Source organism: Rhinoderma darwinii, chromosome 3, assembly GCF_050947455.1.
Source record: "Rhinoderma darwinii isolate aRhiDar2 chromosome 3, aRhiDar2.hap1, whole genome shotgun sequence".
Classification (NCBI taxonomy): Eukaryota; Metazoa; Chordata; class Amphibia; order Anura; family Rhinodermatidae; genus Rhinoderma; species Rhinoderma darwinii.
Genome location: NC_134689.1, coordinates 163,505,944 through 163,532,806, shown reverse-complemented (window position 1 = coordinate 163,532,806; position 26,863 = coordinate 163,505,944). Strand labels below are relative to the sequence as shown.

Sequence of the window (26,863 nt, the reverse complement as noted above, 5' to 3'; positions counted from 1 at the left end):
CCTGTGCCAGATGCAGAAAAGCAGCCCCAAAACATCACCGAGCCTCCTCCATGTTTCACAGTGGGTACAATGTTCTTTTCTTTTTATGCTTCATTTTTGTGTCTGTGAACATAGAGCTGAGGTGACTTCCCAAAAAGCTCCAGTTCTGTCTCATCTGTCCAAAGGACATTCTCCCAGAGGCTTTGCGCTGGTCAATATGCATTTTGGCAAATTCCAGTCTCGCTTTTTTTTTTTTATCATCAGCTCTATGTTCACAGACACAAAAATGAAGCACAAAAAGAAAAGAACATTGTACCTACTGTGAAACATGGAGGAGGCTCGGTTAAGTTTTGGGGCGGCTTTGCTGCATCTGGCACAGGGGTCTTGAATCTGTGCAGGGTAAAATGGAATCTCAAGACTATCAAGGCATTCTGAAGCTAAATGTACTGCCCAGTGTGAGAAAGCTTGGTCTCAGTCACAGGCAATGGGTCCCCCAACAGGGTAATGACCCAAAACACACAGCTAAAAACATCCAAGGATGGCTAAGAGCAAAGCAATGGACTATTCTGAAGTGGCCTTCTATGAGCCCGGACCTAAATCCTATTGAACATCTGTGGAAGGAGCAGAAACCTGCATTCTGGAGAAGACACCCTTCGTACCGGAGACACCCTTCATACCGGACACAGCTGGAGTAGTGTCCCCACGAGGAGTGGGCCAAAATACCTGCGGACAGGTGCAGAAGTCTCATTGAGAGTTACAGAAATCATTTGTTTGAAGCGATTGCCTCTAAAGGTTGTGCAACAAAATATTAAGTTAACGGGACCATCATTTTTGTCCAGGCCAGTTTCAATAGTTGGTTTTTTCTATTGAACCACAATTCAAAAGCAATGTCTGATTTACATTAGTTGATTTTCAGTAAATTAAAATGTATTATTACTTTTGTAAATTTCAAGTTATTTCAGTGACCATTGTGGGTTTTTCTTTTAACAGAAGTGTACCAACAAGTGTGTGTTTGTGTGTGTGTGTGTATACATAAAAATGAATAAACAGGGCATGCTTTGCTGCCCATAAAAGAAAAAAAGACATTAACCATTTAGATATGTTAATACGGGCTCTACAAACAGTATACCCAAAAATAAAGCATAATATAACATTGATGTAAATGAAACTGCACCTACCTGCCCCTTTGCTATAAGATATGCCACAATTGAGGTATGTCCAAACTGGGCAGCGAGGTGAATACAGCTGCAGCCTTCTCCGTCTATAAGTGAGGGGTCAGCGCCATATTTCATCAACTGGACAACCATGGAGAGGTGTCCCTGTCTAAAAGACAATCATAAAATACTGTAGGGTCTTTGAAAAGGTAAAAGGAGAGGAAAAGCCAAGAAAAAAAATATACACAAATCAGCCATGATATAAAGACATATGATGTATATTAGAGTAGAACTATTTTTCTGAAATATCCATTTCCATCCACTCAAAATATTTTAGCCCAAAAAAAAAAACAAAAAAAACAACATGCATCTCAGAGAAGAAAAAAAAAAAAAAAAAAAGTTCTTTCATTTTAGAGATGAGGTCTACCACAGATATTGGGGGAAAGAGGCATTATTCAGGGAAATACCAAACACAGAAACGGATGGCATATTGCAAGAATATGTCACCACTTTCTGATTGGTGGAGGTCTGCCTGCCGGGACCCTAACTCATTTAGTGAATGCACTACGACACTTTTAAAGTTTTCTCTTGACTCGGCCTTTGCTGAAAATCCCTGCACGGACATGGCTGGGAGCGCGGATGTACAGGGAAAAAAGTTAGAAGGTCAGCAGCGCTGCAGTCCCTTCATTTTTAGAATCGTGGGGGTCCCAGACGTCAGGCCAGACCCCCACCTATTAGAAAGTGATGGCAAATTTTGTGATGGTAATACCAATTCAACCGACTAGCCAGGTAGGCACATTGAGGTCAGGCAGTTGCCAAAAACAGAGAACTGGTTATTCATTATATTAACTTTGATTATATTTAAAAACCATTTAAATCACAAAAAGAAAATGCCTGAGCAAAACTGAAATAAGTCCTGATGTGAGACCCCCTTAGCCACTAAGAATTGCAAGGAAGACTCACATGAACTCATTTGGAAGGTGTCAGTTTTACCTCTGACCTCCCTTTAGCAGGGTATCTTATAGATACCATAAAGCGCTTTACAACTGCCCTATAGGGGTTGTCTACGCTTTGAAATTGTCCTGCTTCCTATGCAGAGAATGTCTGTAGCACATCAAGACTGACAGGAGTGCTGCTCCCCTGGATACGCACAGATTTTTTTTTTTATAAAATTGTCTGTACATTAAAAAGAGTATGCCCACCCAAAATGTAGAGATCCCATTGAGTTGGTTTCTGGGGTGAATAAAACACACCACTTTATTTATTCATAATCTAGAGTGCTGCCTCTATTTTTTTGACTTGCATCCATGGGCTCATAGCCGGAGTCTGGGAGGATTTATTTGCACCCCCCTACCGGGGCAGCGCTGCTTTTTTTTTGTTATATATAAGGAAAATCAGAAGTTGAGCAGAAACCAAAGTTTGGCAATTAGGCTTTATGTACTGAGAGAAAAAAAAATGGACGTGATGTTTATTCAGAATCCTGACACTTCTGAATCTTTTCTGTGAGATTCCAGCAAGGCAAACGTAATCTCGTTTGAAATGACAGGTTATATCGTAATCTCGCGAGATCACACTTGCCTCGCTGTAAATCTCACAGAGACGCCACAGAAGCGGTCAGGATTCTCAATACACATGACGTCCAGGCTGGATGGTCATGTGTATTCATTATCAGGACACTGTAGTAATGTTAGGGCTTGTGTATGAGGCTGCACATAGCGATATATCTATATCGCTAGTGCAGTGTAAATGAATGGAGAGGAGTGCATGATGCTGATTGGTCAGCGTCATACACTCCCCTGTACAACACCCACTTGGTCTAAAGTAAAAACACACCCACTTGGGTATTAAGAAACTCATTAGCATTAAGCTAAAAATCGCTCATAAAGTGGTTTAATATATATAGTTTTTCGAAATAAAAAGCATCACTATCACCTACATTATAGCGCCAATCTCCTTATGTAGGAGACAGGGCACTTATAATGTGGTGACAGAGCCTCTTTGTAAGAGAACAATGCTGAGTTTCTCTGTTTAAAGTGTTAAAAGAACAATAAGTGAGTAATTTAATACCATCCTTGGGTGAATTTCAGATAGGGAAATTAGTTTGTGTCAGGTGACTAGTCCGAGTGTCAAATCTTAGCACTTATTGAGTTAAAGGAACAGTGTTACCACAATTTTTTTTTTAATATGTTAAAGATGTTAGTGCTTTATTAAAAACGTTTGGATTAATTTGTGTGTTTGTGTGTTACTTTTTCTTATTTTTACACTTTTTCTTCCCTATGGGGGCAGCCATTTTTTTTTCCATTTCTGTATGTGTCGATTAACGACACATACAGACATGGAATACGGCAGCCACAGTCCCATAGGGACTGCGAACGGGTCCCATCCCATCCACTTCTGTGTACGCCGTCTGTGTGGGAACTGCGCATGCGCCGCTCCCACACAGTCCAATTTGAAATGCGCGCCGTCCGGCGCCATTTTCCTGTGGACCGGAAGTTGCGGAAGGACAGTAAGATGATTACTACTTCCGGTCGCGGCTTCCGGACTTGTGCACTTGGACCAGCGGCAGCAGACGGAGCGGACGGGCCGGAGGGAGCCGCGGCGGCAGGAGCAGGTAAGAGATTTCTATGTATGTTCGTGTTTGTGTGTGTTTACTACTGTATGTAAACCTACTACACTGTGTGTTAGCTCAAAAAATGGAGACACACAGTGTAGGAGGTTAGACCGTTCAAACCCCTCGTTTATCCCGGCACTAGCCAGGATAAAGGAGGGGGGGATTCTCAGAGCTCACTAGAGCGAGTGCTTTTTACCCAATTTTGCAGCAAAAAGCAATGTGGTTGCTTTACCACATGCAATGCTGCAATTTTGGGAATAGCTCCATCTAGTGACCAGCAATGGGAAATATTATAAATTAGAATCTAATTTATAATATTTCCTGACTCGTGAAAAAAAAATAAAAAAATTTGAACAATGTTTAAACACCTACACACTAAATGTTTAACTAAAAAAAAAAAAAACATGTTTTGCTGGCAACACATTCCCTTTAACACTTGTATATGCATTATACATTAACTGTAATCTTACCTAGTTGCCCAATGAAGAGGAGTAGAGTTTAAATCTCCTCCAAGTTGGTCCACAATAGCACCTTTAGATATGTAGAACCTGCAAATAAAAAACATATGCTTAGAGACGGACAGGCACTATTTTGGTGTAATACTTCCAGCGAGGGGTTGTCCCATCAAAAAACGTCTTATGCATATGGATGCCATAGATGGGACCCCGTCCATTAGCCACAGCAGAGACACGCTAAAAAGTGGCTCCTGCTTTGTTGAGAGACTCAGCGCAACCATGTCATGTACATACTCCCCTATTTGTTGGAATGGGTACCGTGTCATATTTAACCTGCAGCATTATTCCCAGGGAAATGTGTGGCTCCTGCAGTTTCCACCAGTGATAAGAATGAAGGCGTTTTTGGGGAGGGGTTATTCGGAGGGGTCAGCCCTTTAAGCATTTTAGTCGCATTCGCAACAAGCTTTGAATGCTTTTTTAAACTTGTTTTTATTGAAAAGTGAGTTTGTTTTATCACATTATGAAGAATAAAAGAAACAAATGTAAAGGACAACAGCGTCCCAATCAATACAACTAAGCACTCGCAGGTGCTGTACAAATCTCAACGATATTGCCATCCTGTTTACTTCACTACCTAAAAGAGGCCTAATAAAAATTCACAGATAGTACATCCATTCACTTTACATTTTCACAACTGTATAATGTTCATACAATATGTTTATATGTGAGAGGTCCGGGAGATCCACTACATTATCCGTCTCATCCCTACCTGCCTATCGTCTCCTCCCTCCCCTCCTCGCATCCACTGCCATCTCTAGTTCCCTCGGGGTGTACGTTGTCGCAGTGCTGTTGCACCATATGTCCCATATCTTATGGAAGTTGTCCGGCCGATCTCTATGTTTAAAAATGATACGTTCATATGATATAGTGGAATTAACCATCTGCTTCCATACTGCAACCCTAGGAGGTCGGCGATCCATCCATCTCATAGAAATGCCTTTGCGGGCCAAGAAAAGGGTCTCCTGCAGAAATATTTTGGTATGACGGGACCATATGTCTTCCTCCAGTATTCCAAATAGACACAATTCTGGAGTCCCTACAACAGGAAAAGGTAGCATTAAGTTGAGGAAACCGATGATCTCTGACCAGTAAGAGCGGAGGTGTGGGCACAGCCATACCGTATGCCAGCTGGGGCATGTGAACATTTCGGGCAAGCCGGTTCTGGTATGTATTTCATTTGAAATAGGCGCTGAGGCGTCAGATACGCCTGATGAATATAGTACAGCTGGATGAGCTTATTATTAGCAGCAGGTGACACATGTAAGTGTGATTGTAGTAGGTCTTCAATGGAGTCCTCCGTCAAAGAAGGGATTAGTTGAGACCACCTGGAAATAATCAGCAGTGGAGTCGCATTAGCCTTCTGTTCAATCAAGTGAGCGTAAATAGTAGAGATCAGACCTCTGGGGCCCCGTGACCGGACCACCCCGATGAGTGGGTAGGAGGAGATGGGTTGACGCTGTCTCGGAAACTGCTCAGCAAGGAGGTGACGCATCTGCAGATATCTGAAGAAATGTTTCGAGGAAGCCGAAATTTTTCTTGCATTTGTTCGAAAGACAGAAGGATATTATTTTCATACACGTCTCCGAGCACTGTGACACCTGCATCAATACAGTATGCGGCATCTGGGAACTTTACCAAGGATTCCAACACCGTGTTATGCCACAGAGGAGTTTCCGCGGGGATGTCTGAAGAACTCGAGATAGTCATAGCCACTTTCCAGACTTCCCTTGCCACTCGACAGACAGGCAGTAAAGAGGATCTTGGCACGTCCTGATGGAACAACACCGGCCACAATGACTTATGTGCAGAATAGTCCAGTAATATACCCTCAAGGCCCGGGGGGCGTTTGGCTTGCGTCCAGGTGCCTAGGTATTTGAGTTGGCCGGCCAGATAGTATAGATAAATGTCCGGGAGAGCAATACCAGCCATCTCCTTCGGTCTTTGTAGCTTCTGTAAGGCCAGTTTTGACCTAGACCTTCCCCATATAAAGGAAATTATGAGGGACTCCAGTTGCCGGAAGAAGGACTTTGGTATAGGAGTGAATAGATGTTGTAGAATATAAAGACTCTTAGGAAGTATCACCATTTTAATCAGATTAATTCGTCCCATGACCGACAATGGGAGGGCCGCCCATATCTTAAACTTTTCTCTGGCAATGGATAATAGAGGATACACATTGAGTTGTAGGGAGAGTGCCGCCTTTCTGGTAATGAGTATACCCAGGTATTTAAATTGGTCAACTACAGCAAGTCCTTCTCTCGTGGAGCCCGCCGACTGCGTTTCCCCAGGCTGTAAAAACAAGATGGTCGATTTGGACCAGTTAATGCGAAGTCCAGAGTAATCTCCAAAGGTGTTGATAAGATGCATCATTCTCGGGAGGGAAGACTGTATCTGCGAAACAAATAACATAATATCATCTGCGTACAGTGCAATACGGTCCTCACCCGTCTTGTGTGGGACCCCTTTTACTTCCGGGTCGGATCTGATGAGTATTGCCAATGGTTCCATTGCCAGTGCAAAGAGCAGGGGTGACAGGGGGCAGCCCTGCCTAGTTTCCCTACCTAGGTCAAAGGAGGTAGATGTGAGGCCATTCAGCGCTATATTAGCCCTGGGATGCTTGTAAATTATCTGTATCCATGACACAAATGCAGGGCCGAATCCAAAACTAGACAGAACACTAGCCAAGTAGGTCCATTCCACAGAGTCGAAAGCCTTAGCCGCATCCAAGGAGGCCAGGGCCCAGTCATTTTTGTTACGCTCGCCTATCTGCGCCACCGTCTGGACTCTCCTCAGGTTATCAGACGTACTCCTCCCAGGGATGAACCCAGATTGATCCGGGTGAATAATATCAGAGATGACGGAGTTTAGTCTAAGTGCCAGTACTTTAGTCAGCAGTTTGTAATCTGTGTTGAGTAGAGAGATGGGCCTGTAAGATCCGCAATCCATTGGTGTTTTATCCGGCTTCAGAAGTACAATTATAGTCGCATCATACATTGAGGCTGGCAGAGTTCCTTTTCCAAAGGAGGCATTCAGTATTTCTAGTAATTGTGGTAGGAGTTGCTCCTGATATTTAGTGTATACCTCCAGGGGGAGTCCATCAGGGCCCGAGGCCTTGCCCTTTGCCATGGTGGTCAAAGCTTTTGATAGTTCAGGTAGCGTAATAGGGGCTTCAGCTTTGAATGCTTAATTGTTGTTTTTATGTTCCCAGCAATAAAAAGGAAAGTTTGGACGTTCCAACTCACCATAAAAAGCACATTAATTAAACAGCTTTTTATGGTTTACACAGTTGTTGGCCGGGAGAGCTGCGTGCCGAGAAAAACTTTGAAGGTGCTGCAGTGCTAAACCAGCACTACGCTTTTTCATTCTCAAAATCTGTGGGGGCCCAAGCAGTAGAATCCCCACCGATTCGAAAATTATGGCATATTCTATTGCTGGTTAAAAAAAAATTTTTAATCTAAAAGCAAACCGGAATGAGGAACAAGAAAGTGTCTAAACGCTAGTTAAATGCACCTCAAATGCATTATACAGAAAAATACATTTTCAACACTTCAAAACTGCAGGCCAGGACAAAATGTTTGACTGACTTCCACTCTGCTCTTTTAAGATGACAATCATTTAGGGAGCGACAACAAATGCTGAATAAAAACATTTTGCCGCTTAGAGTTTTTGTCTAGGTTAAAATCCTTCTCTGCAGAAGAGTATGGCTGGGTTCACACCGAGTTTTCTGCAGGTGGAAAATCTGCCTGAAATTCCGTTTGGAATTTTGAGGCAGATTTTGCACTGTCTGCACGCCGATTTTCACTGCGTTTTTTGCCCGCGGCCGTTGGTGCAAAAACGCCACGAAATACGCTTTTTCTGCCTCCCATTGATGTCAATGGGAGGTCGGAGGCGTAAACGCCCGAAGATAGGGCATGTCCCTTCTTATTCCCACCAGCCGGATTTTCCGCTCACGGGAAAAAAATGCCTCCGCCTCCGATTGAAATCAAAGGGAGGCATTTTCGGCCGTTTTTCGGAGCGTTTTCGGACGCTGTGTGAACTCCCCCTATGTGTTTGCTATGAGCAGAATTTATATAAATAACATATATTGCATCAGTTATTATGATCGGTAATTTTTAACTACATAATCACATTCATTTCATAATAATGTTTGTACACCAGGAATAAACTTGTTACAGGTTTAAGCAAATTTGAGAAACGTATTTCGGTGATTTGTTTCTATGACATGGCAAATTCCATGAGCTTATGTGACAAGGGTGCTGCCTTCATGAAGTTATACTCACTTCACCAGATCTATCCTATTGTTGATGGCAGCCCAGTGAAGCAGAGTAACATTCTCTTTGTCAGGCTGTCGCACATCATAGCCTGCTTCCACCAGCTCTCTGCATCGCTCGTAGATTCCATACCTGAAGAGAACATAAAAAGGGAAAAATAATTACCAAACACAAATACTCATAGTGCATTTTTATGTTTCACCATCCATGTTATGTGTATATACCAGATCATGGACTGTGCAATTTATTCATAGTGGTTTTGTGCTGGACACTAAAGTTATGACCTTTGCCCATTCACAAATTGCATAAAAACAGAGCATCTTAGAATTTTATGCATAACCATAAAAAAATATAAAATTATATGGTCAGTCTATTTTGGTCCTGGAATACCAGATGCGTACAGGGAAACAAACAAAAGAAAAACCACCTGGTTTCCATAAGCTACTGTGTTTGCCGACTGTCCAGCCTACCATCAGGACCTATGTAAACGATGCAAAACTTCCCTCACAACCTTATCCTCTGGAATTGAATTTTTGACAAGCGTGTATCAGGAAATTAAAGCACATCTCGATATGCTCATATTGAAGCAAATTGAGTTTATTGAAGTAAATAGACTGTGGTTTAAAGGGGCATTCTCATCTCAAACATTTATGGCATATCAGGACTTGCACCTATATCGAGAAACCTCGCTTCCCCTGGTGTGGTGACCTCTGACTGCAGATTCCAGGCAGGGACTAGTGGAGATGGCCGCGAAAACTAGGCTCTCCCCATTCTTTTGAATGGGAGTTTCAGAAACAGCCGAGCATGCGCTGCTCTGCTATTTCCGTAACTCCCATACAACAGAAGGGAGAGATATGCTTTTCCCTCTCCACTAGTCCCAGTCTAAAAATCGCAGTCAGTGGCCACCGTACCACGTGAAACATGTGTGCAGGGCCCAGAGCTGGGACACGGATCTGTCAGACATTTATTGCATATATAGCCATAAATGTCTAAGGCTCTTTTCACCGTTTTGCAAGGACCGCTGGCAAAAACGCAGCGAAAAAATGCTCGGAAACGCCGTTCACATAAGAGAGTCGGTAATTACGGTCCGCAATTACGGACGACGCCTAAGTCCCCATGCAAAAAACCATAGATTTCGCCCGGAATTGTGGACCATAACTACGGTCCGCAATTACGGACCCATTAATTTATTTTGACCACGGACACCTTCCCGTATAATTGCGCGAAGGTGTCCGGGCCGTAAAAAGCCTCCGCAAAAGAAAGGACATGTCCTATGTTTTGCTTTTTCACGGACCGTGCTCCCACACTCTATATGGGAGCATGGGCCGAAAAAGCGGGTGACTGTCCACGGCCGGCACTGCCCGTAATCACGGACAGAGTTTACAGGCACGGCCGTGTGCATGAGGCCTTGAATGGTAAAATTCATGGCCGCCCTTCACTGAGGGAGTATTAGTACAGCTTCAATTACATTTAGCAATAAATAGGCTTCAGTTAGCTCGCAAGCGTCATCTTCAGTGCCTAAAGGCCCTTTTACATCGGCCAATTATCGGGCAAATGAGCGTTTACAGAATGCTCGTTCCCGATAACTGCCCTGTGTAAACAGGGCAATGATCAGCTGATTAACCACCAAACGCTCGTTCATCGCCCGATTGCATGGTTTTAAATGCCGAAACGATTATTCTTTGTCGGCAGCAGATCTTCCTGTGTAAACAGGGAGATGTGCTACCGACACGATAACGTAACAAGCGCTCGTCCCCATACATAGCTCCTTGTGAAAGGAGCAAACAAGCGCTGATCAACGAGCTGTCACGTTGATCAGCGCTAGATTACACGGCCCATGTCGGACCGTGTAATATCACCTTTAGTTTACGTTTGAAACATCAAAATACTGATAATGTGACCACATCCTTTCAGTGAGGACATACTTACTGTGTGGCTTTGACAATATCCCATGTACTATAGTCATCCATGTGGCTTTTGCGCCCAATAGATTCAGTGCTGTACCCATGATTGTAATGACCCGGAGTCTTGATTTCCTGGAAGAGAAAGTTACGGTTAGCGTACTCCCAAACCGATAATAAAACTTTTTTTGCTTTAGTAATTCTAGAGAGAACAAATTTGAGAAACATTTCGGTGATTTGTTTCTATGACATGGCAAATTTCATGAGCTTATGTGACAAGTGTGCTGCCTTCATGAAGTTCTACTCACTTCACCAGATCTATCCTATTGAAGCGAACAAACACATAAGTTTCAGATCAAACAATTTTACTGCAGTAAAATAAATCAATACACATGGAAGACAACATATCAAAACTGGTGCAAAGAAAAAGTGGAGTAGTGGTTAGGGCTGAGCGATTAGGACCCTAAATCAAAATCACGATTGACTGAACATGTAACCTCGATTGCGATTAAGGAACTATTATTTCAGCCACATCCCTTTTGCATACCATACCCCCTCTTAGCATGCTATGCCATTGAATATTTATCCCCCGAGACTGTTGTAAAGTACTGTATATAATATACCCTGACACTGCCCACACAGTATAATGCCCAATAGCTGCCCCCACACAGTATAATGCCACCCATAGCTGCCCTCCACACAGTAGAATACCTCCAAAACTGCCCTCCACACAGTAGAATACCTCCAAAACTGCCCTCCACACAGTAGAATACCTCCAAAACTGCCCTCCACACAGTAGAATACCTCCATAACTGCCCTCCACACAGTATAATAAGTCCATAACTGCCCTCCACAGAGTATAATGCCCCCATACAGCCCCAATAGTGCCTAATAAAATACATACTTACCTAACCCCATTCCAACGACAAGTGGAAGAGATCTGTCTGCTCCTCCGGTCTGTGTGGCTTGGCACAGACAGGCGCAATGACATCACTGCCTCGCACCTGTCTGTGCCTTGCCGTGAGCATCCGTCGATACATAGTGAATGGTAGAGTAGGGACCATATGGCTCCCTGCTGATACAGTTGAAACTGGGGGGGGGGGGGGAATTAAATACATACATACATACATACATACATACATACACACACACACACACACACACACACACGTCCTTCTCAATGAATTAGAGTATCATCAAAAAGTTAATTTCAGTAATTCAATTCAAAGAGTGAAACTCATATATTATATAGATTCATTACACACAGAGTGATCTATTTCCAGCATTTTTTTCTTTTAACGTTGATGATTATGGCTAACCGTTAATGAAAACCCAAAATTTAGTCTCTCAGAGAATTAGAATATTATATAAGCCCAATTTCAAAAAATATTTTTAATACCGCAATGTAGGCCTACTGAAAAGTATGTATAGTATATGAACTCAATACTTTGTCGGGGCTCCTTTTGCATGAATTACTGCATCAATGCGGCGTGGCATGGAGGTGATCAGCCTGTGGCACTGCTGAGATGTTATGGAAGCCCAGCTTCCCAATGAAAATATTACTTATCAAATGGACAGAACATGTGAAAATAATTAGTTTTGCAATAAAAAAAAAACTTTTAACTCCTACAGGACACAGCCCGTTTTGGCCTTGTGGACGCAGGTGATTTTTTAAAATCTGACATATGTTAGTTTATGTGGTAATAACTCCGGAATGCTTTTACCTTTCCAAGCGATTCGGAGATTGTTTTCTCGTGACATATTGTACTTTACGTCTGTGAAAAACTTTGGTCGATAAATGCAGTATTTATTTGTGGAAAAACACCAACATTTTGAGAAAATGTGCAAAAAATTGCATTTTTCTAAATTTGAATGTATCTGCTTGCAAAACAGATATTAATACCACACACAATAGTTACTAATTAACATTTCCCATATGTCTACTTTATGTTTGCATCGTTTTTTGAACATCCTTTTATTTTTATAGGACGTTACAAGGCTTAGAACTTTAGCAGCAATTTCTCACATTTTCAAGAAATTTCCAAAACCTATTTTTTCGGGGACCAGTTCAGTTCGGAAGTGGCTTTGAGGGCCTTATATATTAGAAACTCCCCAAAAATCACCCCATTTTAAAAACTTAACCCCTCAAAGTATTCAAAACCGCATTAAGAAAGTTTCTTAACCCTTTAGGCGTTTCACAGGAATTAAAGCAAAGTAGAAGTGTAATTTACAAATGTAATTTTTTTTGCAGAAATTCATTTGTAATAGAAAAATCTCTGTAACACAGAAGGTTTTACATGAGAAACGCAACTCAATATATATTGCCCAGATTCTGCAGATTTTAGAAATATCCCACATGTGGCCCTAGTGTCCTAATGGACTGAAGCACCGGCCTCAGAAACAAAGGAGCACCTAGTGGATTTTGGGGCCTCCTTTTTATTACAATATATTTTAGGCACCATGTCGGGTTTGAAGAGGTCTTGTGGTGCCTAAACAGTGGAAACCACACACACAAGTGACCCCATTTTGGAAACTACACCCCTCAAGGAATTTATCTAGTTGTATAGTGAGCATTTTAACCACACAGGTTTTTTGCTGAATTTATTGGAATTAGTCTGTGAAAATGAAAATCTACATTTCTCCTGAAGAAAGACATTTTTAATTTTTGCAAGGAATAAAGGAGAAAAAGCACCTCGACATTTGTAAAGCAATTTCTCCTAATTACGGCAATACCCCATATGTGGTCATAAACTTATGTTTGAACACATTACAGCCCTCAGAAGGGAAGGAGCGCCATTTGGCTTTTGGAGCTCAAATTTTACTATAATGGTTTTCGGTGCCAGCGGAAACCCCCCAAAAGTGACCCCATTCACTATCAGAATCCAAGAGAGCAAATGCCTCTTCAGCGGTATATAACTTGCGTGCCATTTTCTTACGTATTTTTTTTTAACTTATTTTTGTAACAATTTTAATAAAAGTAACAAAGAGAAAGTCCACTAATCAATTGATCAATACATTTATAAACGACCCTAACAATTAATTTGTATCTAGAATTAATAGAACTGTAAAATATAGGAATAAATTATTTTACCTAAACGTGTGTGTATATGTATATATTACGTATACATACAATGTGTTCCAAATTATTATGCACATTGGATTTAAGTGTCAAACATTTAATTATTAGTTTTTAAATTAAACTCGTGGATGGTATTGTGTCTTAGGGTATGTGCAAACGATAGCAGGCATTTACGTCTGAAAAGATACTGTTTTCAGGAGAAACCAGCTGCCTCGTTTCAGACGTAAATGCTCCTCCTCGTAATATGCGAGTCTTTGACGCTAGTAAATCTTCAGCTGCTCTTCATTGACTTCAATGAAGAACGGCTCAAATTACGTTGCAAAGAAGTGTCCTGCACTTCTTTGCCGAGGCAGTCAATTTAAGCGTCGTCGTTTGACAGCTGTCAAACGACGACGCGTAAATTACAGGTCGTCTGCACAGTACGTCGGCAAACCCATTCAAATGAATGGGCAGATGTTTGCCGACGTATTGTAGCCCTATTTTCAGGCGTAAATCGAGGCATAATACGCCTCGTTTACGCCTGAAAATAGGTCGTGTGAACCCAGCCATAGGGCTCTTTGGATCATTGTAATCAATCTCAGGCACCTGTGATAATTAGTTTGCCAGGTGTGCCCAATCAAATGAAAACTACTTAAGATGGACGTTCCACATTATTAAGCAGGCCACAGGTTTCAAGCAATATGGGAAAGAAAAAGGATCTCTCTGCTGCCGAAAAGCGTGAAATAGTGCAATACCTTGGACAAGGTATGAAAACATTGGATATTTCAAGAAAACTTAGGTGTGATCATCGTACTGTGAAAAGATTGGGTTCGTTCAGATAAAGGCATAATGAGGAAGGTTTCTGCCAGACAAATTAATAGGATTAGGAGAGCAGCTGCTAAAATGCCATTGCAAAGTAAACAGGTATTTGAAGCCGCTGGTGCCTCTGGAGTTCCGCGAACCTCAAGGTGTAGGATCCTCCAGAGGTTTGCAAGTATGCATAAAGCTATTATTCGGCCACCCCTAAATAATGCTCACAAGCACAAACGGTTGAAGTGGGCTCAGAAATACATGAAGACTAATTTTCAAACCATGTTCTTTACTGATGAGTGTCGTGCAACCCTGGATGGTCCAGATGGATGGAGTAGTGGATGGTTGGTGAATGGCCACCATGTCCCAACAAGGCTGCGACGTCAGCAAGGAGGTGGCGGAGTCATGTTTTGGGCTGGAAACATGGGGAGAGAGCTGGTAGGCCCCTTTAGGGTCCCTGACGGTGTGAAAATGACCTCTGCAAAGTATGTAGAGTTTATAACTGACCACTTTCTTCCGTGGTACAAAAAGAACCGTGCCTTCCGTAGCAAAATTATCTTCATGCATGACAATGCATCATCTCATGCTGCAAAGAATACCTGTGTCATTGACTTCTATGGTCATAAAAGGAGAGAAACTCATGGTGTGGCCCCCATGTTCCCCTGACCTCAACCCTATTGAGAACCTTGGGAGCATCCTCAAGCAAAATATCTATGAGGGTGGGAGGCAGTTCACATCAAAACAGAAGCTCTGGGAGGCTATTCTGACATCCTGCAAAGATATTCAAGCAGAAACTGTCCAAATACTCACAAATTCAATGGATGCAAGAATTGTGAAGGTGATATCAAAGAAGGGGTCCTATGTTAACATGTAACTTGGCCGGTTCCTTTTTTTGATTGAAAGAGCTTTTGATTTCTGTAAATATGACCGCCTGATGCTGCAAATTCAACAAATTACCATTTTAGTTCTCTTTACAACCTTTAAAAGGGAATGTGCTGCTAGCAAAACATGTATTTTTTTTTTTTTAGTTAAGCAATTTGTGTGTAGGTGATTAAACATTGTTCTAATTTTTTTTATTTTTTTCACGAGTCAGGAAATATTATAAATTAGATTCTAATTTATAATATTTCCCAGTGCTGGTCACTAGATGGAGCAATTCCCAAAATTGCAGCATTGCATGTGGTAAAGCAACCACATTACTTTATGCTGCAAAATTGGAAAAAAATCCCTCGCTCTAGTGAGCTCTCAGAATCCCCCCCTCCTTTATCCTGGCTAGTGCCGGGAGAAACGAGGGGATTGAACGGTCAAACCTCCTACACTGTGTGTCGCCATTTTTTGAGCTAACACACAGTGTAGTAGGCTTACATACAGTAGTAAACACACTGAAACACGAACATACATAGAAATAACTTACCTGCTCCTGCCGCCGCCGCTCCCTCCGGTCCGTCTGCTGCCGCTGCTCCAAGTGCACAAGTCCGGAAGCCGCGACCGGAAGTAGTAATCTTACTGTCCGGCCACGACTTCCGGTCCACAGGAAAATGGCGCCGGACGGCGCACAGTTCAACTTGGACTGTGTGGGAGCGGCGCATGCGCCGTTCCCACACAGACGGCGTACACCATAGTGGATGGAACGGGCCCCGTTCGCATTCGCTATGGGACTGTAGCTGCCGTATTCCATGTCTGTATGTGTCGTTAATCGACACATACAGAAATGGGAAAAAAAATGGCAGCCCCCATAGGGAAGAAAAAGTTAAAAAATAAAAAAAAAGTAACACACAAACAAATATAAACGTTTTTAATAAAACACTAACATCAAACTGATATAAAAAAAAAATTTTGGGCGACACTGTTCCTTTAAAATGTTTTGATCTCTGTTGTGCATAATAATGTGAAACAGTGCATTTTGAGTTTTTTACTTCTAAAAAAAAATAAAAATCTGTTATTAGATTTGTTCATTAAAATTCGCATTATACTCCAACGGTTGATGGCTTAAAGATTATACTGACTGTCATTTGCATCGACTATTTAGGAAAATCAGCGAAAAATAACATTTGCATAATAATTTGGAACGCGGTGTATATAATCAATTGAATCTTTACAACTAATCAATTGCTGAACGACTAATAATTAATAACTTTATGAAGGACCCTAACAATCAATTATTTGATATGTAGAATAAAATTAATAATTTATATGAAAGTTTGTATGTATATATATATATATATAACGTGCGTATATCTATGCCACATTATATGGGTGATTTTAATCAGTTCAATGCTGGATCCTACCATCCCCAGGTATATATGTAGGCTTAGTCCCAGTTCTGGGTGTATGTGCAGCGTAGGTTCCCACCTTACAGAGGTCGCCTTGTCGTGGCAGGTGGGCTAACACTTTTTGATCAAAATGTGCACTAAGAACCTCCCTATTTGTAGGTAGATTGAGCTTTAGTGCATATCTATTTATATTTAGTGGTTTAGGTGGCATTAGTGTTGCAGGGTGCTGTCGCCATTTTTTTATATCTGCTATGCCACATTATAGATATATATGTAATTAATTAAATCACAACTAAATTATGACAACCCTAATAAATAATACATTTATGAACAACCCTAACAATGAATCAATGTATTTAGAATTTACAGACGTGTAAAACATATGAAGAGATTTATATAAGTATATGTGTATATATTACATGCACGTATCCATCATATGTGTATATATATATACACACACACACACATATATATATACACACACACACACACACACACACACACACACACACACACACACACACACACACTAGAAGCCCTAATTGATTATTAATTAATTGTCCTAATCGGAGTACGATCTAAACTATCTATGTGGAGATGGTTTTTATGTGTTTTTCACAGTTGGTGTGTCTTTATACGAGACACAGAAGCTGCTCGGCACAGTGCTTCTTCTTTCTCACGGTCTCAGGCCCCATGCACATGAACGTAAAACCGCCCATAATTACGGCACGTTTTTATGGACCCATGGACTTTTATTGGCCACGGGTACCTCCCCGTATGCTTACGGGAAGGTGCCGGCGCCGTTGAAAAATATAGAACATGTCCTATTTCAGGCCGTAATTACGGCACGGGCAGGCCCATAGAAGTCTTAATGGGCTCCCGTAATTACGGGTGACTGTGTGTGTGTGTGTGTGTGTGTGTGTGTGTGTGTGTGTGTGTGTGTGTGTGCACCTGTAATTACGGGAGTGTTGCTAGGCGACGTCAGGGGATAGTCACTGTCCAGGGTGCTGAAAGAGTTAAACGATCGGCAGTGACTCAGCACCCTGGACAGAAACTACCGATCACAATATAGATCAACCTGTAATAAAAAATAAAAAAAAGGCCGTTCATACTAACGCAGAACTCCTTGCTTCTTCCTCCAGTCCGGCCTCCTGGGATGACGTTTCAGCCCATGTGACCGCTGCAGCCAATCACAGGCCAGTCACAGGCTGCAGCTGTCACATGGACTGCCGCGTCATCCAGGGAGGTCGGGCTGCATGTCGAAAGAGGGATGCGTCACCAAGACAACGGCCGGGTAAGTATGAATTTCTATTACTTTTACTGCAGAAAGGGATGTCCCTTCTCTCTATCCTGCACTGAGAGAGAAGGGCTGCCGATTAGTGCAGTGCAATTTTGCAGCGAAAACGTGCCCGTAAATACGGGTGCAATACGGGTCGAATACGTGTGAACAAGGACCCGTATTTACATTAGTATTTACAGGAGGAAAAAAATACGTTCGTGGGCATGGAGGCCTTAGAACGATCTGACAGGGAGGGAGGAGAAACATTGTAACTAACAACACGAAAGTTTGTTGCTGCAACAAACTTTGCTGTTAACACCATGATTAGTTTATCATGGTGATCACGTCATTGGGACCGGCACCAATCCGGTCCTGATGTCTTCTCTCAGCACTAAGGCTGCTAGTAGCAGCGTGTGCTGAGAGATTCAGAGCACAAGGAGAGCTCTGTGAACTCTGTTCTGACACCACGTAGATTAAAGGCCAGGACTGTAGCTCGTTAATCTACGTGGGCTGGTCGTGAAAGGGTTAAACATGATTTGTGTGTTTAGGGATTACTTACATTTGCATCAGTGGTAGAGCCCCCTAGATTTTCTCTGACCGCCGATTTCTTTGTCCACCTACCAGCATGAGGCTGCTTCGCACACAATGTGAGAGACTAAGGCTATGTTCACACGGACTATTTTGCAGGCGGAATCTGCCTCAAAATTCCGTTTGGAAGTTTGAGGCAGATTTTCCTCTCCATGCACGCCGATTTTCGCAGCGTTTTTTGGTAGCGGCCATTGAGCGCCGCGGCATAAATACGCCTCGAAATAAGCTTTCTCTGCCTCCCATTGAAGTCAATGGGAGGTCAGAGGCATAAACGCCCGAAGATAGGGCATGTCGCTTTTTCCCTGCGAGGCGGTTTTACCGCTCGCGGGAAAAAGACGCCTCCGTCTCCCATTGAAATCAATGGGAGGCATTTTCAGGCCGTTTTTGACGAGTTTTTTGGCATAAAAAAAAAATTTCAAAAAACTCTGTGTGAACTTAGCCTAAGGCTGGAGGGAAGGGGGATCACTCCAAAGAGTCAAATTTCGGGCTGTGGATTCTTATCTTTCATATGCCACCAGGATGTCAGTTCTAGCTGTGACACATCCGAAGATATCCTTATCAAAGTCTTAGCACTCCAATGCAGTTTGCAAAATACTTGTTTATTTTTTCGCGAAATCATCACATCCGCAGCCGAACATGTGACCGGAACCGGGTATATTAACAGCCACGATGCACTCTTACAAATAGCGCCATTCCAATACAGCGACCGAGGGTGAAAGCAGCGCTGCCACACTGACAAGTAATCCGGTAAGTGTTCACCTGTATATCCCGCGCAGCACACATATGACACCCAATACCAGACTTTTAAAAGGGGTTGGACAGGAAAAAAAATATTTTCTAAAAAGAGTCCCCCCAGCCTCTGTTTGCCTTCTCTAAAACCCCCTACATACCTTCTAACCAGTTTCTGTTTGATCTCAATCATCACTGCTGCTTGGTTTGTTTACATCTCTTGCTTCTGGTCCTGGCGGTTTCCGGTCTTGTAACCCAACATACCCATGATCCCTTGCTGCATCGGAGGATACAGCTTACATCCCCCTTCCTCCCTCCACAGCATCTCAGCTATTTTCATACTGCCACGCCCCTCTATGTTCACAGGGTCATTCCCTGCTATAACTATAGGCAGCTCCCTCCCTGCACACGGTCACACACACACTAATAATCACACAGGGCTAATGGGGGGTTATATACAGGAATGTGTGTGTATGTGTGTGTATGTGTGGGGGGGGGGGGTAATACACCGGGTTCACAGGGTATACGCATCGATGATGGGGGATGATATAACCCGCATCATCCTATACCGGGATGACGGCCGGGGGTCACGTACAGGGATGACGGCCGGGGGTCACGTACAGGGATGACGGCCGGGGGTCACGTACAGGGATGACGGCCGGGGGTCACGTACAGGGATGACGGCCGGGGGTCACGTACAGGGATGACGGCCGGGGGTCACGTACAGGGATGACGGCCGGGGGTCACGTACAGGGATGACGGCCGGGGGTCACGTACAGGGATGACGGCCGGGGGTCACATAACCCAATCTGCCCTGTATTTATGTAACAATCGGGGCGCGCAGAGATTGAGGAACAACAACGCCGCCCTCTCCTCCTTCTACATCAGAGCGTGAGAGGAGCAGAGAGCGTTTACTAGGAGAGACGACGATCCGTGCACTTCCGGCTGAACAGAGGCACGGCGCGTCATCAACTACATTTAGGCTCTATTCACACGACCGGGTCCGAGTGCCGAGCGTTTTGCATCCGTTCCAGGCAGTGTTTCCATTTTTAACAGACGATTGTGAACCGTTTTGAATCTGTTTTACCCCCTCCCCGTCCGTTTTAAAAACGGTTGAATTTCATTTGTACATTTTCTGCCACACTGCCCTCTGTATATAATGCCACACCCTGCCCTCTGTAGATAATGCCACACCCTGACCCCCTTGTAGGTAGTGCCCCAGAGCCCCCCTGCAGGTAATGCTACACAGCACCTTTGTACATAAGCCCCCCCACCCCAATAGATGGCAACCCCACCCATAGATGCGCACGCCCCCCCCCCTGCTACCTTCCTGTTGGGGACCAATCCAGGAGAAGTCCCTGACTTCAATGTCCATATATGGACAGTGAAGTCAGGGACTTCTCCTGGAACAGAATCACCGGCCACAGCGCCGAGGATTCCACCTCCAGGAGAAGTCCCTCTCATCCCTCTCCATATATGGACAGTGAAGTCAGAGACTTCTCCTGGAGAGGAATCCCCATCCACAGCTTGGCCAAAGCTGTGGCTAGTGATTCCGCTCCTACAGGCAGTGGGCCGGGCGGATGTTTCATGAGCTTTTCAGAGCTCCGCCGCTGATCCCACTGCCTGTAAACACAGTTGATCATAGTACACGCCCCCTCCTCCTCCGGTCTCGTCGTCCACGCCTCCTACTCCTTCTCGCCCATGTTACGGCCGTTCTTTGAAGTGTGAGGAGGCGGGGACGACGAGATAGGAAGAGCAGCGTGTACTATGATGGATGAAGCTCCGGGTCTTCGCAAAGCCAGCACTTCCGTCAGAACAGAAGCACGGTGCGTCATCAACTGTGTTCATAGGCAGTGGGACCAGAGGCGGAGCTCTGAAGAACTCATGAAACATCCGTCCGACCCACTGCCCGTAAATGTAATGGATGACGCGCCGTGCCTTTGTTCAGCCGGAAGTGCTGCCTGAGAAAAGACACGGAACGTCACAGGAAATAAAAAATGTACTACTGGTGCGGTCACGGGACGATGAATTATAAGTATGTAACACTGCCACATATAAACAGACATTATATTAGAAAAGAAAATGTACATGTCCCATTAGGTGAAAATAAAAATTATTCCTGGACAACCCCTTTAAAGGGAAGGTGAAATATTTTTTTTTATATGTTATTGCTCTTAGTAGGTCATTAAAATTAATTTTATTTATTTGTGTTTTACTTTATTTTTTCCCTTTCTTTTACTTCTCTATGGGGGCTGCCATTTTTTTTTTCATCTCTGTATGTGTCGATTAACGACACATAGAGATGGAATACAGCACATACATCCCCATAGAGAATGCGAACGGGAGCCGTTCCATTCACTATAGCGTACGCCGTCTGTGTGGGAACGGCGCATGCGCCGCTCCCACAAAGACCAAAAGGAAGGTCTTCGGCAGAGCGACATCCGGCGCCATTTTCATGTGGACCGCAAGCTGCGGCCGGACAGTAAGATGACTACTTCCGGCCATATGTTCAGACTAGGAGCGGAGGCGGCGATAGGAGCAGGTAAGTTATGTTTGTGTATGTTAGTGTTATACTGTGTGATTACCACTATCTAATCCTCTTACACTGTGCATTCGCTCAAAAAAAAATGGCGGCACACAGTGTAGGAGGTTTGAACATTCAACCCCCTCCTTTCTCCTGGCACTAGCCAGGATAAAGGAGGGGGGATTGTTTGAGGACACTAGAGCGAGTGTGTCTTCTCCAATTTTGCAGCATAAAGCAATGAGGTTGCTTTACCACATGCCAATGCTGCAATTTTGGGAATTGCTCCCTCTAGTGACCAGCACATGGAAATGTTATAAATTAGAATCTAATTTATAATATTTACTGCCTTGTGAAAAAAAAAAAATGAAACTAAAAAAAATATGTTTCTAGCGACACATTCCCTTTAAGGATATGGACAGACCTCTGATATACACTCTATGCATACAACCTATATGTATGTACTTTGCTCCTACAGATTATTGCACTTCATTATTCTCCCCCTTTTTCCTATGTGGGTCAATCAGAGTTGAACTGGCTCGATACGTTAAAGGGAAGGTGTCATGAATTATTTTTTTTTTATCATATTGCTTTTAGTATGATAAAAAAATAAAAATTTATTTATTTGTGTTCGTGTGTACTTTTTATTTTTATTTTTACTTCTCTATGGGGGCTGCCATTTTTTTTCCCCATCTCTGTATGTGTCGATTAACGACACATACAGAGATAGAATACGGCACATACATCCCCATAGAGAATGGGAACGGGAGCCGTTCCATTCACTGCAGCGTACGCCGTCTGTGTGGGAACGGCGCATGCGCCGCTCCCACACAGACCAAAACGAAGCTCGTTAGCAGAGCGAAATACGGCGCCATTTTCATGTGGACCAGAAGCTGCTGCCGGACAGTCAGATGACGACTTCCGGCCCTGGCTTCCGGTTATGTGTTTAAGGAAGCGAAGTACCCAAGGAATAGGAGCGGAGTCGGCAGCGGTGGCAGGAGCAGGTAAGTTATGTTTGTGTATGTGGTGTGTATTATGTTCGTGTTATACTGTCTGCTTAGCACTGTATCTAATCCTCCTACACTGTGCAGTCGCTCAGAAAATGGCGGCACACAGTGTAGGAGGTTTGAAGATTCAACCCCCTCCTCCTGGCGCTATCCAGAATAAGGGAGGGGGGATTGTGTGAGGACACTAGAGCCAGTGTGTTTACCCCAAATTTGAAGCAATGAGGTTGCTTTACCACATTGACCATGCTGCAATTTTCGGGAACTGCTCCCTCTAGTGACCAGCACATGGAAATGTTATAAATTAGAATCTAATTTATATTTCCTGACTTGTGAAAAAATTAAAACAATGTGTAATCACTCAAATACGAATTGTTTAACTTAAAAAATAAAATAAAATTCTAGTAACACATTCCCTTTAATCTAGACTTTAGTGCAAAACGTCTAGGATTATACAAACAGGTCAGTTGGATATATGCGTCCTCTAATAGCATGTTGAATTACTTTTTTAGGTACAGGTACTTACGGATTCATCAGACAAACCATGTAACCGTATTTAGAAACGGATACACTTATCTATAATATTCTCCCCACATCATGTGACTTATTATGGCTCTAATATAATGAATAGGGGCTATTAGCCCGTTTACAGTTTAGCCCCTCATGGTAACATGGAGCCCCCCTTTTTTTTCTCCTCTCCCCCATATTTACTATTCAGGTTATTATTATAGTCTTTTGTATTAATGTTTCTTTGGTTTAATCCTTCTCCCCCTATTTCATTTAGTACTTATCTGTACCAGGTCAAGTTCAGGTCAGCGGTCTCCCCCCTTTATTCTGGCATGCACAGGTTCTGGATAATTCCATGATGAGGGGGGGGGGGGGGAAATCCTGTGTTTTCATTGGATCCTTTCGGTGAAACGGCGGGAATTTTGGGTATATATTCTCAGGTTTAGAACGGTCTGGTGCCTGTCCGAGCTGGAGAAGAAGAGGATCATCATAGCCCCGCCCTCCCTCCCTTATTCTGTTGCGGTGTTTGTTGGTGGGGGTCAAGGATTGGTCCCCATGCATATGGCCGTGCCCGTAAACATAACCCGTGATTGCGGGCATGGCCGGCCGCCCGCATTTTCAGGCCATGCTCCCATACAACGTATGGGAGCACGGCCCGTAAAATGCAAAAGAACGGACATGTTCCATAATGCTGAATATTTCTACGGCATGGACACCCATCCGTAGTTCTACAAAAAGGTGTCTGCGGCCAACAGAGCTGAATGCGTTCGTACTTGCAGACAGTATTACGGTCCGCAATTACGGAGAGATTTTACGGTCGTGTGCATGGTGCCTCAGGCCTCATTCACACGAGCGTATCAGATTCACACGCGTGAAAAACGCGCGTGAATCGGGTCCGTGTGTGTTGCGTTATGCATCAGTGTGCATGCGTTATTCACGCACTCGCAAAGCACATCTTTTTTTATTATTTTCAACTGAATTGATGGGCAAATGACGCACCGCACATGCATGTGCATCCGTGAGCGGTGCGTGGTTTTCACGCACCCAATTGACTTCAATGGGCGCGTAGGTGCGTGATAACGCACCAATATGGGACATACAGTGCGTTTCACATAGCGGACTCTCGCTGCGTAAAAAATCACGCATGTGTGAATGGTCCCATTGAAATCAATGGGTCTGTGTGCTGTGCGTTGTTTCAACACACAGCACACGTACGTGATTCACGCTCGTGTGAATGGGGCCTTATTGGTATATTATTTATTGGTTTTAAAATATCTATTTAAATATTTGGTATTACAAGTTTAATATTTATTTATTTTCTATTTATTATGTAACCGCTTAATAAATACCACAGCCAATTTATTCCATATGAATAGTCTCTTGGTCTTTATTTATTTAATTAAGTTATGGTATGTATGTTTGTATTTTGGGTGGCGCTTGTGTTATCATGGATTAAACCAATACACAAGGAGTATTATATTAAATTTATTTGGGAACACATGGATTGTACTCAGACAATCCAAAGGATTTATTCCCACTAACAGTGTAATTGTTTTAAGTATATTACTCTTTAAAAGAATATTTCTCTTTATTGATCTACATTAAAAGGATTTTAACAAACCCTTCCAAGGACATACAAAAAGTGAATTAAAAAGTTAAATCCATGGACTTTCGTTTTCAATTACGGAAATTGTATATTCAATCTGATATGGACTGATGGAGCTATAGAGGGAAGGGGTGCTACATTTACTCGTATAACATCACTGCAGACCAGCTATGGATCTATCCCTTATAACCACTTGTATGCTATAAACAATGTATTACAACAATTTAGTGTTACACTCATGTGAAATGGTTTCATCCTATCTCCTCTAGGACAGAGGAGTATGTGTATGTATGTATATGTTAATATGTACAAAATGTATATAGGTCTCTGATTAACTAAATGTGTCAACTGCACATTCATTTAGTTTTAATTTTATATGTAGTAGGGCTGGGCCATTTTGCCAAAAATAAAATCTAGATTTTTATCAACACTTTGGACGATTATCGATTTGAATCTCGATTTTCTTATTTTTTTCTGTTTATTTAACAGTAATACCAAGAGATAATTTAATAAAAATTTGTTATATAAATAACTTTTTAACATATATTGCTATAATTCTTGTATGTAACTTCACAACTTTTAACCTCTGCAAATACTATTTTTTTAATCATAAATACAATTGGAAAAATGTATATCTAATTGATTATACCTTCTGTGTTCCCCGGCAGGGAACATGTTAACAGAATCTATAATTAATGATGCACTGCGTGCACGAACATCCCCCTCTGCCCGTCACCCCCGCAGCCGGTCTCCGACATTGCAGGCAAAAGCAGTGTAAATTGCACAGCAGGGCCAGGCAGATAGCGCCGAACGGGCACTCTGGGGCGAGATTACATTATAGTGTCTGACGTGTGAGCAGGACCCTGTGCAGTACCGGCCCCACCATGGGGTTTTAAGCAAATAACAATAAAACCGGATTCACATGACCGTGAAAAACGATCGTGAAAAAAAAGGAAGATGAATTTCATTTGTCAGGGTTTTGTTATCCCGATCCCCTGAAAACCCCACAGTGCCCATGTAGATAGTGCCGCAATGTCCCTGTAGATAGTGCCCACATATAGTGCCACAGTGCCCACATATAATGGCAGTGCTGTTGCCCACATGTAATGACTGTGCCCTCATAGTGCCATCCCCCCAATATACAGTGCCCATGTAGATCGTTCCACACCCCCTAGCAGATAGCATCCCCTCCCTTGTAGAGTGCAACCCCCCTCCCTTGTAGACCGTGCCGCTCTAGATGCCACTAGCAGCTGAATCCCCGGGCAGAGATTGCCGATGCTTTGGCCGGGGAATCAGCTCCTAGTGGGAGCCACTGCGGCACGATCTACAAGGGAGGGGGGTTGCGATCTACAAGGGAGGGGGGGTTGCGATCCACAGTGGGGCGGTGTGGCTATATACTAGGAGTCTCTGCTTTCTCATGTAACTGCTGTAGCGTACTGTATCATTTTGCTCATTACAGAAAAGCAGGTTAATGGGGAAGCAGAGACAGAATGGGGCGGACCAGGCGATGAGGAGGCGGAGCTTCCCCTTGCAGCTTGGCGCCACTACAGAATTGATTCAACTATTCTGTTTAAAAAAAAACAGAATCATGAGATAATAAAAAAAATTTAACCGCCCAGCCCTAATTTGTAGTGTCTGATTAAAGGTCTGAATGAGGACCAAAACGTTACATTTGATTTACTACATAACGTACCAAAAAGAAACAAGTTTTTTGTAAACTGCATTGGAGTGTGAAGTCTTTGATAAGAATATTATTGGCGTGGAAGCCTACTTATGCACCCTAGACCACAGAGTGCTAAAGGATTGGAACACAACATCCAGAGATATCACCAGTTAAACACACAGGCGGGAACAGGAACTGTATATGGATTTAGTATACAGATTCCATTCCTAGCACTGTTCTAGGTGGTCCACAGGCGGAGATATGGCTATTTGAAGTGATCCCCCTTCCCTCCAGCCTCAGTCTCTCACACTGTGTGAAGCAGCTTCATGCTGATAGGACAGCGTCAGAGGCTGTGAGGTAGCTCCACCTCAGGGGAATCGCTGTTGCTGCCGCC

General features: G+C 43.1%; 1 protein-coding gene across 1 annotated transcript in view; it reads right to left on the bottom strand.

The window, feature by feature from the left end:
* The window catches only part of ZDHHC17 (zDHHC palmitoyltransferase 17), a 115,225-nt gene that overhangs the window by 62,142 nt on the left and 26,220 nt on the right, over window positions 1-26,863 (bottom strand). The window contains exons 2-5 of the mRNA XM_075856997.1: window positions 10,460-10,566; window positions 8,540-8,662; window positions 4,215-4,292; window positions 1,158-1,302 (exon numbers count right to left, since the gene is read on the bottom strand). Of these exons, the coding sequence (XP_075713112.1) occupies window positions 1,158-1,302; window positions 4,215-4,292; window positions 8,540-8,662; window positions 10,460-10,566 (453 nt within the window). The remainder of the gene's footprint in view (window positions 1-1,157; window positions 1,303-4,214; window positions 4,293-8,539; window positions 8,663-10,459; window positions 10,567-26,863) is intronic.